Source organism: Ochotona princeps, chromosome 4 (assembly GCF_030435755.1).
Source record: "Ochotona princeps isolate mOchPri1 chromosome 4, mOchPri1.hap1, whole genome shotgun sequence".
NCBI classification, from domain to species: Eukaryota; Metazoa; Chordata; class Mammalia; order Lagomorpha; family Ochotonidae; genus Ochotona; species Ochotona princeps.
In genome coordinates, this window is record NC_080835.1 from 69902437 (window position 1) to 69916558 (window position 14122).

Consider the following 14122-nt stretch of genomic DNA (forward strand, 5'->3'; position numbering starts at 1 on the left):
CTGTTGAAGCCATCTGGGGAGTAAAGATACAGATAGAAGAGCTCTTTTTTCCCCTTCTCTCTGTAACTCTTTCCACTAAAATAAATAATCTTTAAAACATCTGTTGAATTAAAATAATCAAGGCAAAATTCTACCAGCAAGGAATTTAAAATAACCTTGTAAATACCAGATAGTAGTCATAAAAAACTGCATAAATAAGAAAATACAATTCAATTATGAATTAAAACTGTTGAACATATCCTGACAGCAGAATGCCAGACTCTGCCATTGTTCATGCCTACAATGTAGGGAAACATTTCAATAGTGGAATTCTGGACTTATGACTGTTTGTGAAGGACTACGCACTGCAATACAAGAGGGGAAATCAGTGGGGGAAAATTAATAAATAAATAATTCAAAAAAGTCCAAAATTTAAATAAATGGCTGCTAACCCATCCCTGAAAACACATAAAGAGTCTAAGAAGACATTGATAATAGTGTTCAAGCTTATTTTAATATTTTAGAAGGGACAATGGAAAAATGAATATTTAACAACAGTAAAATAAATGACCTAAACACTATTTCCCTGTCTTTGCTGAGAACTATATTAGTTCCAAAGGGTGAAACTGGAGTTTACATTGTCTAGATGCTTTGATAAGAATTAGATAATACCCTGATTATCAAGGGTTCTTGCACATGCTCTCCTACATGTAAAAACTTTAAACTCATTTTAGAACATAGCCAAAGAAAAAAAACTAAAACGTCAGCAAACAGAATCTTTGTGGACTGAACTGAGATAAATCAAAGGCAGCTACCCTTGTTCATATCTACCAACCACCACACCTAGGGTCTAATTATTCTAAATAAATTCTAAATAAATCTGATGCTTATTTAACAAGCTGACACACAGCACAGAAATCAAGAGCACAAACATTACCTCTCGAACTTCATCATCTTCTTCGTTAGTATTTTTCTGCCTGCTTTCTCTGAAACGACGTACCTAGATCATAAGAATAAATCACACATGTTGCTTATTCCTGTTACACAAATGCAAAATGGACTACAATTAAAAATCTTTTTCCATGATAACATAAAACTTAGAAACTTTAGACCAGTATGGGAGCAAGCTAATCCACCAGCAAAGATGCCAGCAACCCATAATGGTAAGTGGGTTCAAGTCCCAGCTGCTCTACTTCTGATCCAGCTTCCTGCTAATCCAACTGTGAAAGCCACAGAAGATGGCCAAGGACTAGAGCTCCTGCCAACCAGGTGGATCACTCGCATTCCAGGATCCTGGCTTTGACCTGGCCAAGCCCCAACTGATGGGGCCATTTAGAGAGCAAATTCACAAGTAGATTTCTCTATGCTGCTCTGCCTTTCACATGATTAAAAAAAAAAACTTGTAAATTTAAGCAGTTTATCTCACAGAGTGACATTTTTCCCAGTTAGTTTCAGAAATATATTCTTTAAAAAACAGACCCTAAGAAAAATTAAAATTTGAAATGAAATGATATTATTCACTGTCAAAATGCTTTGTTACTGAAAAACTGTCAAACTGCAGGACAAAAACTCTTATATTTTATGGGTCTTATATTTTAGCAAAATTTTTAAAAATTTCTCCTTCATAAGGCTTGAGAAATTACTCTTCAGCACACAGTAATGACACACAGGAGGTTCTCTACTTGGTGTCTTAAATTAGTGGGCCGGCTGCCAAACTTTCACTAATATCAACAGTCAACTAAGGAATGTTTTCTGACCCTGGTCTTATACCAAGATGGATACAAGATTCCTTTCTTAATAATTTCTGTGCACAAGACTCTTATGAAATGTTCATATAATTGGAAAAATTCCTATATATATTTTGTATTAACTATCATATACATTATGTCTAAACATATAATTTATTGAGCATGTGCTATGCACCAGGCACAACTGCAGAAACTGATACACAACAATAAAGAGAATCACCAAAATTGCTGCTTTTAGGAGGTTGACAAGCTAGTGTGTACAGGGATGGGGATAGTGTAACACAATGAATAACTACACTGAGGGTGGACACTGTGGTATAGTTGGTTGAGTTGCGACTCGCAATGCCAGCACCCCATAGGGACAACCAGTTCTAAACCCAGTTGGTCCACTTCTGATCCACCCTCTGACCAAGTGCCTGCGGAAGCAGAGGAAGAAGGCATAGGCCTTTGAGATCCTGCACGCATGTGGGAGACTCAGATGAAGGTCTCGGTTTCTGCATCCTGGCTCCTGGCTTCAGCCTAGCCCAGCCCTGGCTATTGCAGCCATTTGGAGAGTGAACCAGTGGATAGATTTTTGTATCTCTCCTCTCTCTTTTAAATACTTAGAATAAAAAAAAAAGATTTAGTCATCATTTGAAAGGCAGATTTATAGACAGAAGAGATAGAAAAGGTCTTCCTGGGCCCAGCGGCGTGGCCTAGTGGCTAAAGTCCTCGCCTTGAAAGCCCCGGGATCCCATATGGGTGCCGGTTCTAATCCCGGCAGCTCCACTTCCCATCCAGCTCCCTGCTTGTGGCCTGGGAAAGCAGTTGAGGACTGCCCAATGCATTGGGACCCTGCACCCGCATGGGAGACCCGGAAGAGGTTCCTGGTTCCTGGCTTCGGATCGGCACGCATCGGCCAGTTGCAGCTCACTTGGGGAGTGAAACATCGGACGGAAGATCTTCCTCTCTGTCTCTCCTCCTCTGTGTATATCTGGCTGTAATAAAATGAATAAATCTTTAAAAAAAAAAAAAAAGAAAGAAAAGGTCTTCCAACTACTGGTTCACTCCCCAGTGCCTCCAATGGCTGGGAGCTGAGCAGATTGCAAACTAGCAGTCAGAGGCTTCTCCTGGATCTCCCACGTGGGTGCAGGGTCTCAAGACTCCCACTGCTTTCCCAGGTCATAGCAGAAAGCTGGATGGGAAATAGGGCAGCTGGGATGCGAACTGGCACCCATATCAGATACTGGCACGACAGGGTGGAGGATTAGTCTGTTGAGCCATGGTGTCAGCCCCAAACAAAACTTTCAGTTTTTAAAAAAGTTAATCCATACCTTAGACAAAGTTAATTTATATCTGGACTGAGAACACTTATCCCTGAAGAGTTTTCTCAACTCCAGGGTTTATTTATCTGAACATGATGTTCAACCTGCAAAACCCTGATTAAGCCACCAGAGGGACAATCGGTGTAGAAACCAGGGAGCATTGTGTGAAGTAATGGCCTAGGAAGCTGATGCCTGGAATCTCTCAGCTCCCAAAGGCCTGCCTATACGCTTTGCTTACTGCACTATCTCCTTTATTTTTAAATAAAAAACCTTCAAGTGAGTATGCTCAGGGAAGTGAAGAGTCTTTTCAAATATCTGTGAAATCCTAATGAAGCGGGAACCACTGCACAGAAAAAAACAAAAGCAGGATGAGGGAAAAAGTGCTGAGAAGATGTTACATCTTGACAGGCTGATCACAAGGATTCACTGAGAAGATGACAAGAAATTAAGTAAAATATTTCAAAGGTAGGGAATGAGTTATGGAAATTGGAGGGGGGGGAATTACTTAAAGGAAAAAAAAACATGTTAAAGACAAAGAGCAAAGAATGCTTGCTTAGTGTTTACAAGGAAGGGGTCTGGCATTGTGACACAGTGGGATGGGCTGCCATCTGTAACAAAAGCATCCCATATGGACATGGGGTTAAATCTCCACTGCTCCACTTCCCATACAGCCTCCTGCTAATGTACCTGGGAAATGGCAGAAGATGGTTCAAGTGCATGTCACCCACATGAGACATGGATGAAGCTCCTTGCTCCTGGCTTGGGCTGTGACTGTTGCAATCATTTGAGAAGTGAACCAGTGGACGGAGGACTGCTATCTGTAGATTTAACTCTGCCCTCCCAACAAAACAAATCTTTAAAAGGGGGAAAAAAAGGAAGCAAGCAAGCAAGCAAGGAAGCTAGCCAGCTCTGGCTGGAGCAGATATGAAGGTAAGCTGGACAAACATAAAAGGCCTTAAAAACTATAAGGACTATTTAAGGTACGAGTGACCAGATTTGGAATATGGTAGGATCTACTGGACAACTAAATTGAATATTGAACAGGGATATGCAGGGAATTAAGAGTGGAAGAAAGGTAGTGTAAGTTTCAAGACTACCAGAATAATCCAGGTAAGAAATAAGCTGTGTTAGACCAATGGTAGTGACGAAGGTGGTAAGAATTAGATACAGTCAATGTCAAAAGGCTTCCTATACCATAAGCATATAGATGACAACAAAAAGAATCAAGCACGACTCCAAAGTTCTGAATGGTGCTTCCATGAGAACTCTACAGGGACAGAGACGATCACAATTCAGACTGAGACATGCTACAAGGCTGAGACATCTAAACATACAAGTGTTAGAGCTTAACAGACTGGCTCTACAAGAAGAGTGTCCTGAGTCAGGCTTCCTTTTGGCCATCACCAAACCCAGAGAGCCAGGTAAGCTCACCAAGCGGATGTGTGGATGAACAAAATCACCCAAGGACTGCGGAAAGGGACACAAGAATCAGTAGACAGAGAACACACAACCAGCCAGGCAGAAAGAAAACCACAAGAATGCGTAGTGCTGGAAGCCAAGGAAAAAAGTTTCAAGTTTCAACAGGGTAAGCGAGACGTAAGACAAAAAACTGAGAGTAGATTTATTCAGAGAGGTCACTGGTGACCTCGACAAGAGCAGATTCCCTAGAAGGACACAGCAAATGCCCAAGCAGCTGGGTTTAAGTGAAAGCAGGGCGAGAAGAGCTAGTGCAGGAAAATACAGAAAACTCTTGGAAGCGATTCTGCTATGCGAGGAACAAAAGAAATAGGGTAGTAGCTAAAGGAAATGGGATTTAGACTATGCTGGCTTTTAAGCTGAAAGAAATAATAACATGTATGCTATGATTTAGCAGAAAGGACATACAGGAATTTTCGTCTTCTAAAAGCTGACAAAACACATAACAGCACTCTAGATGGCATGTAGTATACCCCAAAGTGCTATGTCATTCATAGCAGAGAAACAACATGCAGAGAGAAAACTCTGGGCTGACACCACCTAAGGTCTAGGGACTGTCATTAGCTCAATCCTCACAATAACCTAGAAGGAGATTCTGCTATTTTCCCCCATTTATACATAGGCAGGAAAACCGAGGTGTGGAGAAGCTTAGCTAACTCACTGACAGGCAAACAGCAAAGCAGAGTTTTGATTTTCATTCTGGCAGAGACCCAGAGTTCATGCTCTGAGTGACCATGCCACACACCTACACTCACACTCTCATACTTTGTGACTCAGGAGTCGTCATTACAGGAGGCATTGCTTATGTAATCACACACACGAAAAGTTAGTAAACCCAACACACCGGAAGAGTGTAGGTTACCTGCCCTAACTTTCGAAATACCTATTATTGAACACTAGTTATACATTTACATCACAAGGTTTAAAGAGAACGATGCTAACTTGAACCATCAAGAGGAAAGTTAGATAGGACATGTTCTTTTAAATCAATGCTTTGTTCTTTTGCTTTAGGGGAGATTCTAAAAACATACCAAGTGACCTCTATAATTCAACTACGTTAACTGTTGATAACATGTTTGGAATCTTTTCTTTCAATCTTTACTTGTGTGTACACATGTACTCATTAAGAAAGTAAAAACAGCATACTGTGTACAGTTTTGCACCCCATTATTTTCCTACTATAACATTACATTGGAAATACTGTTTCATGCTCTTCAAAAATGTAAATTTAACTGGTTGCACAACATTTTACATTGATATGTTCCAAGATTTATTATAGAAAATTTCTACTTATTCCCCACTGTGGATGTTATCCATATAAAAATCTTACTATTTTCTTAGGAAAATTTTCCACAGCTGAGTTAAAGGACAAATTGCCTTAAGCTAATTGATATACATTGCCAAACTATTATTCATTCTGAAATATTTTAACACCCCTACCAGCAGTGTGCCAAAAACACTTTTGCAAAATCCTTGTCAATTTGACAAAATACATTTCAGTCTCTTTGCCCCTGTATCATTATCAATTTTCATTTCTTTTGTAAATCCCCTATCCATAGCCTTCAATCATTATCCTAGTGAGATGCTAAATTGGGTTTTCAAGATTTATGAAATCTTTAATTAACAATGTTAATTTTTTCTGTCTATATAAAATTATTTTCCCCACATCAATATTTTTTACATTTGCTCTCTGATAGTTTGACATAACAACAAATACTTTCATGTAATCAAATCTGTCTCCTGTTTTTAGGCTTACAGAAAATGCATGCTAAGCATAAAATTCAAATCATTGATAAAAATTCATGAAGAAAACTAAAATGCACAGGATTTTCATCCAACAAGGTTTGTTTTCAAGCACTTTCAGCATTATCAAAAGATGTTAACTGTGGAAAACAAAACTAACATTTATTTAATACCAAATATATGCAAGATTCTGTTCTCAGCTCTTTGCAGACTTTCTCTAACTTAATCTTCATTTTCTTATCTCAAGTGTAGAGTCAGCAAACTGCACAGAGAGGTTAAAGAATGGTTTATCGGGGGGAAAAAACCTCAGTGCTACCCTCTTTTTCTTTTTGTTTTGTTTTATTTAAATGGTTAGAGATAGATACAGGGAGATCTTCCATCTGCTGATTCCAAACGCCCACATTTCAGAAATCCACATGCAGCTACTGGATCCACCGTTTGCTGCTGCCAGGGTATACCTCAGCAGGAAGTTGGCTCAGAAGTGGAGAAGCTGGACTCAAATCAGATAATCCCACATGGGATACAGACACCTAAAGTGGCAACTGCTGCACCCCAAGGGCCATCCCTCAGAGCTACTCTTAAAAGCGAGACTGCCTACATAGGCCTGGACAGCCAAATTAGCTACTTACCTCTTCATCAATTTTATCCTCTAGGGCATCAATATGACGTTCTTTAAGAAATCGCTGTGTTTTTTCCAACTGGTATTTCACTAGTTCCTCAATGGCATCTTTTTCTTCTTTGTCCACAAATTCTTGGACTGCTTCACCCATCCCCCTTTCTGTCAGCAACGACAGCTGTACATTCTGTGAGAGAACAAATCACTGGCTGAAAAAAAATTATCTATTCCTCACAAATTACTGTATATAAGTAAAGAAATTTATGGAATAATATTGTTGGGTTAAAAGCCAAAGAAGGTATGTAGCCACTGAAGGAAAAATTCAAAACTAGTGAATAGCAATTAAGCTGGTAATTAAACATTAAGTGCCAGAAAAAAAGTCAAACAAGAGCCTTGAAGAGGAACCAGTTCAGGTGAAAATGCAGAAGCCTAAGGGGCTGGAGAATAAGTATCCAGCAACGGCAGCTAATGGTTCACTGAGCAGGTTAACCAGTGTTGTAGGCAGGATAAAGATGCCTACATCCTAATTTCTGGGACCTACAGACATGTTACATGGCAGAGGGGAATTCCAGTTGCAGGTAAAAATTAAAGTTGCTAAATATCAGGCTGTAAACATCTGGCAGGAATTACCCATGTGGGTTCAGTGTGAATCACATGGGCTCTTAAATGTGGAAGAGGGAGACAAAAGAATATGTGATTGTGGAAAAACAGAGAGAACAGCACAGCTGGTTTTATAGCGGAAAAGGAGATCAACACCCAAGAAACATAGATAACTCTAGAAAATGAAAAAGGCAGAGAAATGGATTCTCCCTTAGAGTTTCCAGAAGGGAACACAGCCCTCCTGACATCCTGACTGCAGTCCAGTGAGACCTCTACCAGATTTCTGATCCAAAAGATGTAAGATAGTAAATTTGCATTGTTTTAAACCACTAAGTTCACGGTAATTTGCTTCAACAGCAATGGAAAACACTAGCTACTTAATCCTAGTGTAGCATAAACTCATGATATAGGTTATGTGTATCTAATTTAAAAATCTGAAATCCAAATTGCTCCAAAACCCAAAACTTCTTCGGTATCAACTTGACACCACAAATGGAAAATTCTATACTTGACTTCATGTGATGAGTCTTAGTCACACCACAGTGTGTAAGATTACTTTCAGGCTATCTGAATAAGATGTACATAAAACAAATGAATTTCATCTTTAGACTTAGGTACCATTCCCAAAATATTTCATTACATATATACATATTTCAGAATATTTATTACATAAATATTCTAAAATTTCAAAGGAAAAAATCCCAAATCTGAAACAGTTCTGATGGAAGCATTTTGGAATAGGGATACTTAACCTCTAATAAGTTGGAGTGATTTATCTACCACTGTGTTTATGAAGTAATTTTGAAATTACACCCAAGTGTGAGAAAAGCAAATCAAATTCTGGATTAAGACCTTTATGTAGATAAAAAGAGGAAAACCACTAAATGATAGCTACATTAGCGATGTTAATAACTTACGCAGTCATTTTCTTCAGTATGCAATAACTGCTAATGACTATAATTACCTGTCACACTATTTACTTCATTGAAACACTGAGCTTTCGTTTTGTTTGAATTATCTATTACACATATCCTAAACTAAAGTCTGCCTTAATGAGATAGCCTTCATTCAAACATGAACTGGGTGATGTCCAGCTATTTCTGTCAACCTGTCATGTACTGCTCAAGAATTTGGGAAGCTTTTCAACCAGAGAGCCAAAAGCATGCTGTGGGCCATCAACAAGGCTGCCATGCTCTAAATGAATCCGATTTGAGAGGCACTGAAGCCTCTTCCTCAACAGCCTCTTTTGGGAACTTTTCACTTAACACTGTGCTTGGTACACAGTGGGGACTTCAGAAACATTTATTTTATGAATGAAGAAAATTACCTTCTCAGCAGTTTGAAAATACTGTTTGACCAGGTCTTCTACCCTCAGAGTTGTTCCTTCTGAAGGTTTTGTGATGAACTTCCCAAAATTGATATCTTCTCCTAGAAAAAAGTCCATCAAAAATACATCATAGTTTCTATTACAATTCCAGTCATCAAATTCAAGCCAAGTTGCTCAGGTGTAGTCAAATCATATCAAGAGCGAGCTTACTTGACCTGATAAGTTTTGAGGCATTAACAGGAGCCATATTTTGCTAACAGCTGGTCTGCTCCCCGTAGTCAGTATTCACATTTCCATTTCCCTAAGTAATTGGCCTTTGACAGCTGTCAAGGGTGGTCCAGAGATTTGGGGTGTGGAACAGACGGTTCAAGACCCTCTCAGGCAGTTCCCAGGCTAACAACACAATGTTATCTGCCATTTTTGCTGTATGAACATTTTTACTGGTGTTACAAAAGCAATCATGGGTAAAACTGCCAGTGGTGACACAAAACTACACATCCACAGTTCAAACCAAGTCAGCTTTACCTAAGAATGTCCACGTCAAAACAGTAAGAATTACATTAATCTAGCCTAATGGTTTGAGCAGATATCTTTTTTTTTTTTTAAGATTTTATTTTTATTACAAAGTCAGATATACAGAGAGGAGGAGAGACAGAGAGGAAGATCTTCCTTCCTATGATTCACTCCCCAAGTGAGCCGCAACTGGCCAGTGCGCGCCAATCCGATGCCAGGAACCTAGAACCTCCTCCAGGTCTCCCACGCAGGTGCAGGGTCCCAACCCATTGGGCCGTCCTCGACTGCTTTCCCAGGCCACAAGCAGGGAGCTGGATGGGAAGTGGAGCTGCCGGGATTAGAACCGGCGCCCATATGGGATCCCGGGGCTTTCAAGGCGAGGACTTTAGCCACTAGGCCACGCCGCCGGGCCCTGAGCAGATATCTTTTTAATACTCCATGCTTAAAGTCTGTCTGCTGCGTCCCTACGTCCTCGACCACTGTCTCAAGAAACAGTAGGCACAGAACAAAAAGAGTGCTGGCCAAGAAGTCGGGACCCAGGAGGTCAGTATCTACTCTACCATTAACCTTTGTCAGGTAAAGCAATGCTGAGTATCTAGTAGGTGCAGCTGCTAAAAACACAACGATGAAAAAAATAGGATCCCTGTGCATGAGAAATGAAAAATATAGGTATTAAGGATGTTGTAGGAAAATATGAAGCAAAGTCAAGAAAGCAATTAATTTTCTTCTCAAAAAAGGCTGAACATCATGTTCAGGTATGCAATGCTTTTATCATTTAATCAAGGATTACAGAATATATAAGATTTACGAAACAAAAGAAAAAGGGGGAGAGAAGGCAATGAATGTTACTTCACAGACACAATCACTACATTTTATGATGCTGCACTCACTGTCTAATGACCATTTACACCCAACAGATCCTCGGATCCTCACAATAATCCTACCAGGCTGGCAAATCGTTATCCTGATTTACAGATAGGAAAACTATAAAGCAGGGAGGTTAAGTAATTTGTAAAATGTCACACTTTACTGAATGCTTCCAGTAAGATTAAAGTGCTGTAGTTCTCACTAAGCAATTTATGTTTGAACAAAAACAGGAATTACTAGAACAATTACAGATCATCTCTTTCCCTAAAACTTCTACAGAAATGGATGTGAAATTAGGAAACCATTATCAGAAAGCAAATAACTAAAATTCACAGCAAAAAAAAAAAAAAAAAAAAAAAAACAAACACATAATATCAAGAAGTGAGTATTTTTCCTAAATCAAATGAAGCCCATTTAAATACCTGAATGATAGTTTCAGGCTGAATTCAAAGCATACTTGTCAGCTGATCACAATTTGACATGAAAATAAAAGCTCACTGAATCTGGGCTAATAACCTAGGCAGCTGGCTTGGAAGAAGGACTGTATGCTTCAATAGATTCTCTGACTACATTTGAGAAGATTATCATTTCTCATGAAAAGACCCCACTGCAGTCAGCTGAATTTGTTTCTTATGGGCTTTAAAAAGGCAATTTATTTTGATGAAATTTAATTAAAATTAACTACTTCTGTCATGAGAAACATCAATGTATGGGGCTATCTTTTCAATATCTGAAGTTTGCCCAAACAGCATCCACTAAGGTCAAAAAAAGTTTATGCAAAATGTGAGAAGAAAAACTATCGAATAGTAAAAAAAAGCATAATAAGTAATCAATATTTATTTTGAATGACCTCCAATATTTGTTTTATTACTCATCAGCACTGATTTAAGAAACTGTTTCCAGAGAATTTTTTTCATTTCTTCATTAATACTCATGACAGCAAAAATAACTAAGTATTGTAAGCGAATTATTCCAGCTATCAGTATCTTTTTCTAATATATTGCAATCATACTAAAACATTTCCAATTACTATTTCACACTTGTTTTAAATAAAGATTTATTTATATAAATTTTAAAGGAATATTTTTTTTGGTTATAAAAATAACTATCTTACCTGTTTTCTCCTTTTGTTCTCTATGCCTGAAAAAATGGATAACATCTTTTGGATTAGCGACCCGATCCACAAATTTCTGGCTAAAGCGAAGTACATTGAATGGCTCAAAACCTCCACTATAGTCCACCTGGAAACACAGAATAATTTATGAAGGCTAGGAAAGAATTTGGTCATTTTTTAGAAACACACCCATTTTTCAGTATTTACAGTGTTAATTCTCAATATTTTTTAAATGTGTGAATTAGTTTCTTACAACACATTTTAAAGTTTCTGTATTTGAGAGACTTTCCATCTCCTGATTCACTATCCAAATGCCTGCAACATCCAGGGCTGGGCTATGGTTGCAGCCAGCAGCCAGGAATCCAACCCAAGTGTTTTCCTAATTCCTTCAGCCGTCACCACTGTCTCCCAAGGTCTGCGTTAGCAGGAAGCTGCAGTCAGGAGCCAGAGGAGCGATCAGACCCAGGCTCTCCAAAGTGAGCCCTAACCACTGTGCTAAATGCCCACTCCCAAGAACATGTTTTAAAGATCAGGACAGTGTTATATTACTTATACTACCGAGAAAACAATGGCTGGAAAGTTTATAAACTTAAGTAAACCACTTCCATGGACTCAAAGACACAGCAAGAATCTCCACAATACTGAAAAAAAATTACAACTCCCTATAATACTAAGAGGCTCAGTACCTATCAAAAGTGTCATCTGAAAAAGAGGCAGGATTCTTAAAGACTGAGGTTTACAAAACAGAAAGCAAAATCCTGACTACAATAAAATGGCAGCCCTAGATGTAAATGTTATCTTAGGGATGTGTCCCGCACTAGACAAGGATGAATGTTGGGAAAAATCCAGGGAGAAAAGAATCAAATTGATGAGTTTGGAGAAACAAACTATTATCTTTAAAACAGGGGATCTTGTTGAAAACAATTTCTCTCAATAAAGGCTCTTTCCAAACAAGTCCACCATGGTAAACAGACCTTTACAAAGAGTAATACTCCCTTTCCTTCAAAGAGCTATGAATTATTTTCCTAAACTAGCTGTTCTCCAGGTATGTTCCGGGCACAACACTGCCCCCCATCACTGGTCTCTCCAGAATGCTCAGTTATGTTTTCTATCATACTTGGCACTAGCTGCAAAGTTTTTGTTCATCATTCACTTGTCATATCTCGCCTCACACCTCCACCTCCTACATACAGTTCAGCACTTCAAAACCTCATCTGCTTCATCACCACCAGCATCTGTAACTGCAGCTGCTCAGTATGATTTGTTCAATGAATCAATGAGGGTCTGACAGGTGATACAATATACTTTTGCAATATTACATACATGAAGTATCTGTTCTGTGACCGAATTCATAATTTTATATTAAGTTCTAATGGTACCAAGCAGGAAGAGATGATAAATAAGGGGTCTCTGCCTGATGAAGCTCTTGTTCCTCTAAGGTACCCACCTTTGCACTATCCAGATCAACTCTACCTGCCATGTTACCACAGAAAATATTCAAAGCTACAGATACTGGTTTCCCAAAAAAATTCCTCATACAAATAAATAATTACACTCCAGAGCAGCTTCATTTGTAGTTTTCTGCTCCTAAGAAGTACAAAACTCAACCATTAAACCAACTTGACAGTATCCTCAATGTTCTAGGCACTCCATTAAGGGCTAGGGATACAACCATAAATAAAAGACATCTTGGTAGTCAAGAAATTCACATGCTGATCAAGAAAACAAACATAAATAAAGAATTGTGAGAAGAATGTAAATGGTACTAAAAGAAGTTATGCAATATAGAATGGCAGAATGAGGACACAAAAGAGGAACTGTCAAATCTGAGGGGGTTGCCAAATAGGGCATTGCCGAGGGAAGCTTCAAGCACTGAAGGAGATGTAAAGAAAGGAGTTGAGTCTATTCTATACAGTAGGACCCACACCTACAAAGAACAACTCCACAGGGCCCAGAGCACTGTGACTGCTAGTCCGTGTAATTGAAGATTAGGATGCACAGGCAGGAAAGCGACCGACAAGTCATACAGCTTTGTTTCAAACAGCTCCTGCAGAGCCTAGCTACTCTCCTAAAAAGTTCAGACTTGTTCGTATTAGTGCAAGAACCAAGTTACTGTAAGCAGGATAGATGTGCAAGATTGTTGTAGGAAGAGCATTTTAGAACAGTGTGGAGGGAGGTCTAGTGGGAGGGGGATGGAAAAGCATAGGCAGAGTTCAGTTAGGATGCTGTGGTTAGAGGTTAGTAAGTGGCAAAAATGACAGTGGGATAAAGAGAAGGCATCAAACTGCTTACTACCACATACTACTGAATTTAAATGGGATCACCTAAGTATATAAAATACAAATCAAGGAACAAGACATCCAGTTGTTCAAGGTGACACAACTACTCACACGGCCAGAATCAAACCAAAGCATTCTGGCTCTGGACTGTACTGTGTACAATGTCCCAGCTGACACTACGTTGCTGGGGTAAGGACCCTGGAAGTACAGACAGACAAGGGGATCCCTAGAAGTACAGACAGACAAGGAGGGTTATGTAAATACCTGGGAGTAAACACTCTATATGAAGCCACAGAGGCCATATGCTTTGACTGATAAGTAAGAGAAGGAGATAAAGATAATTTAGAGAATATCAAAGTATCAATTCAGTAAGAAGAGAAAACAATCTACTGGATTTGAAGACTAAAGGTTACGATTTAACCTTGATTATAGTTAACTGAGAATAGGTATTATTTATTATTTTAAAAAAGGAAAAAGATACAAATAAGTACAAAGTAAGTGAAATTGGAAGTGATGGAGAGAAGTTGGGGAAGTTGCCATCCATCTACACTGGATT

At 38.9% G+C, this 14122-nt stretch overlaps 1 protein-coding gene across 2 annotated transcripts in view; it reads right to left on the bottom strand.

The window, feature by feature from the left end:
• The window catches only part of MRE11 (MRE11 homolog, double strand break repair nuclease), a 115330-nt gene that overhangs the window by 22457 nt on the left and 78751 nt on the right, over nt 1-14122 (bottom strand). For both annotated transcript variants that reach the window (XM_058663738.1, XM_058663737.1), the window contains exons 11-14: nt 11288-11414; nt 8794-8894; nt 6880-7053; nt 917-979 (exon numbers count right to left, since the gene is read on the bottom strand). In XM_058663738.1, coding sequence (XP_058519721.1) covers nt 917-979; nt 6880-7053; nt 8794-8894; nt 11288-11414 — 465 coding nt within the window. The remainder of the gene's footprint in view (nt 1-916; nt 980-6879; nt 7054-8793; nt 8895-11287; nt 11415-14122) is intronic.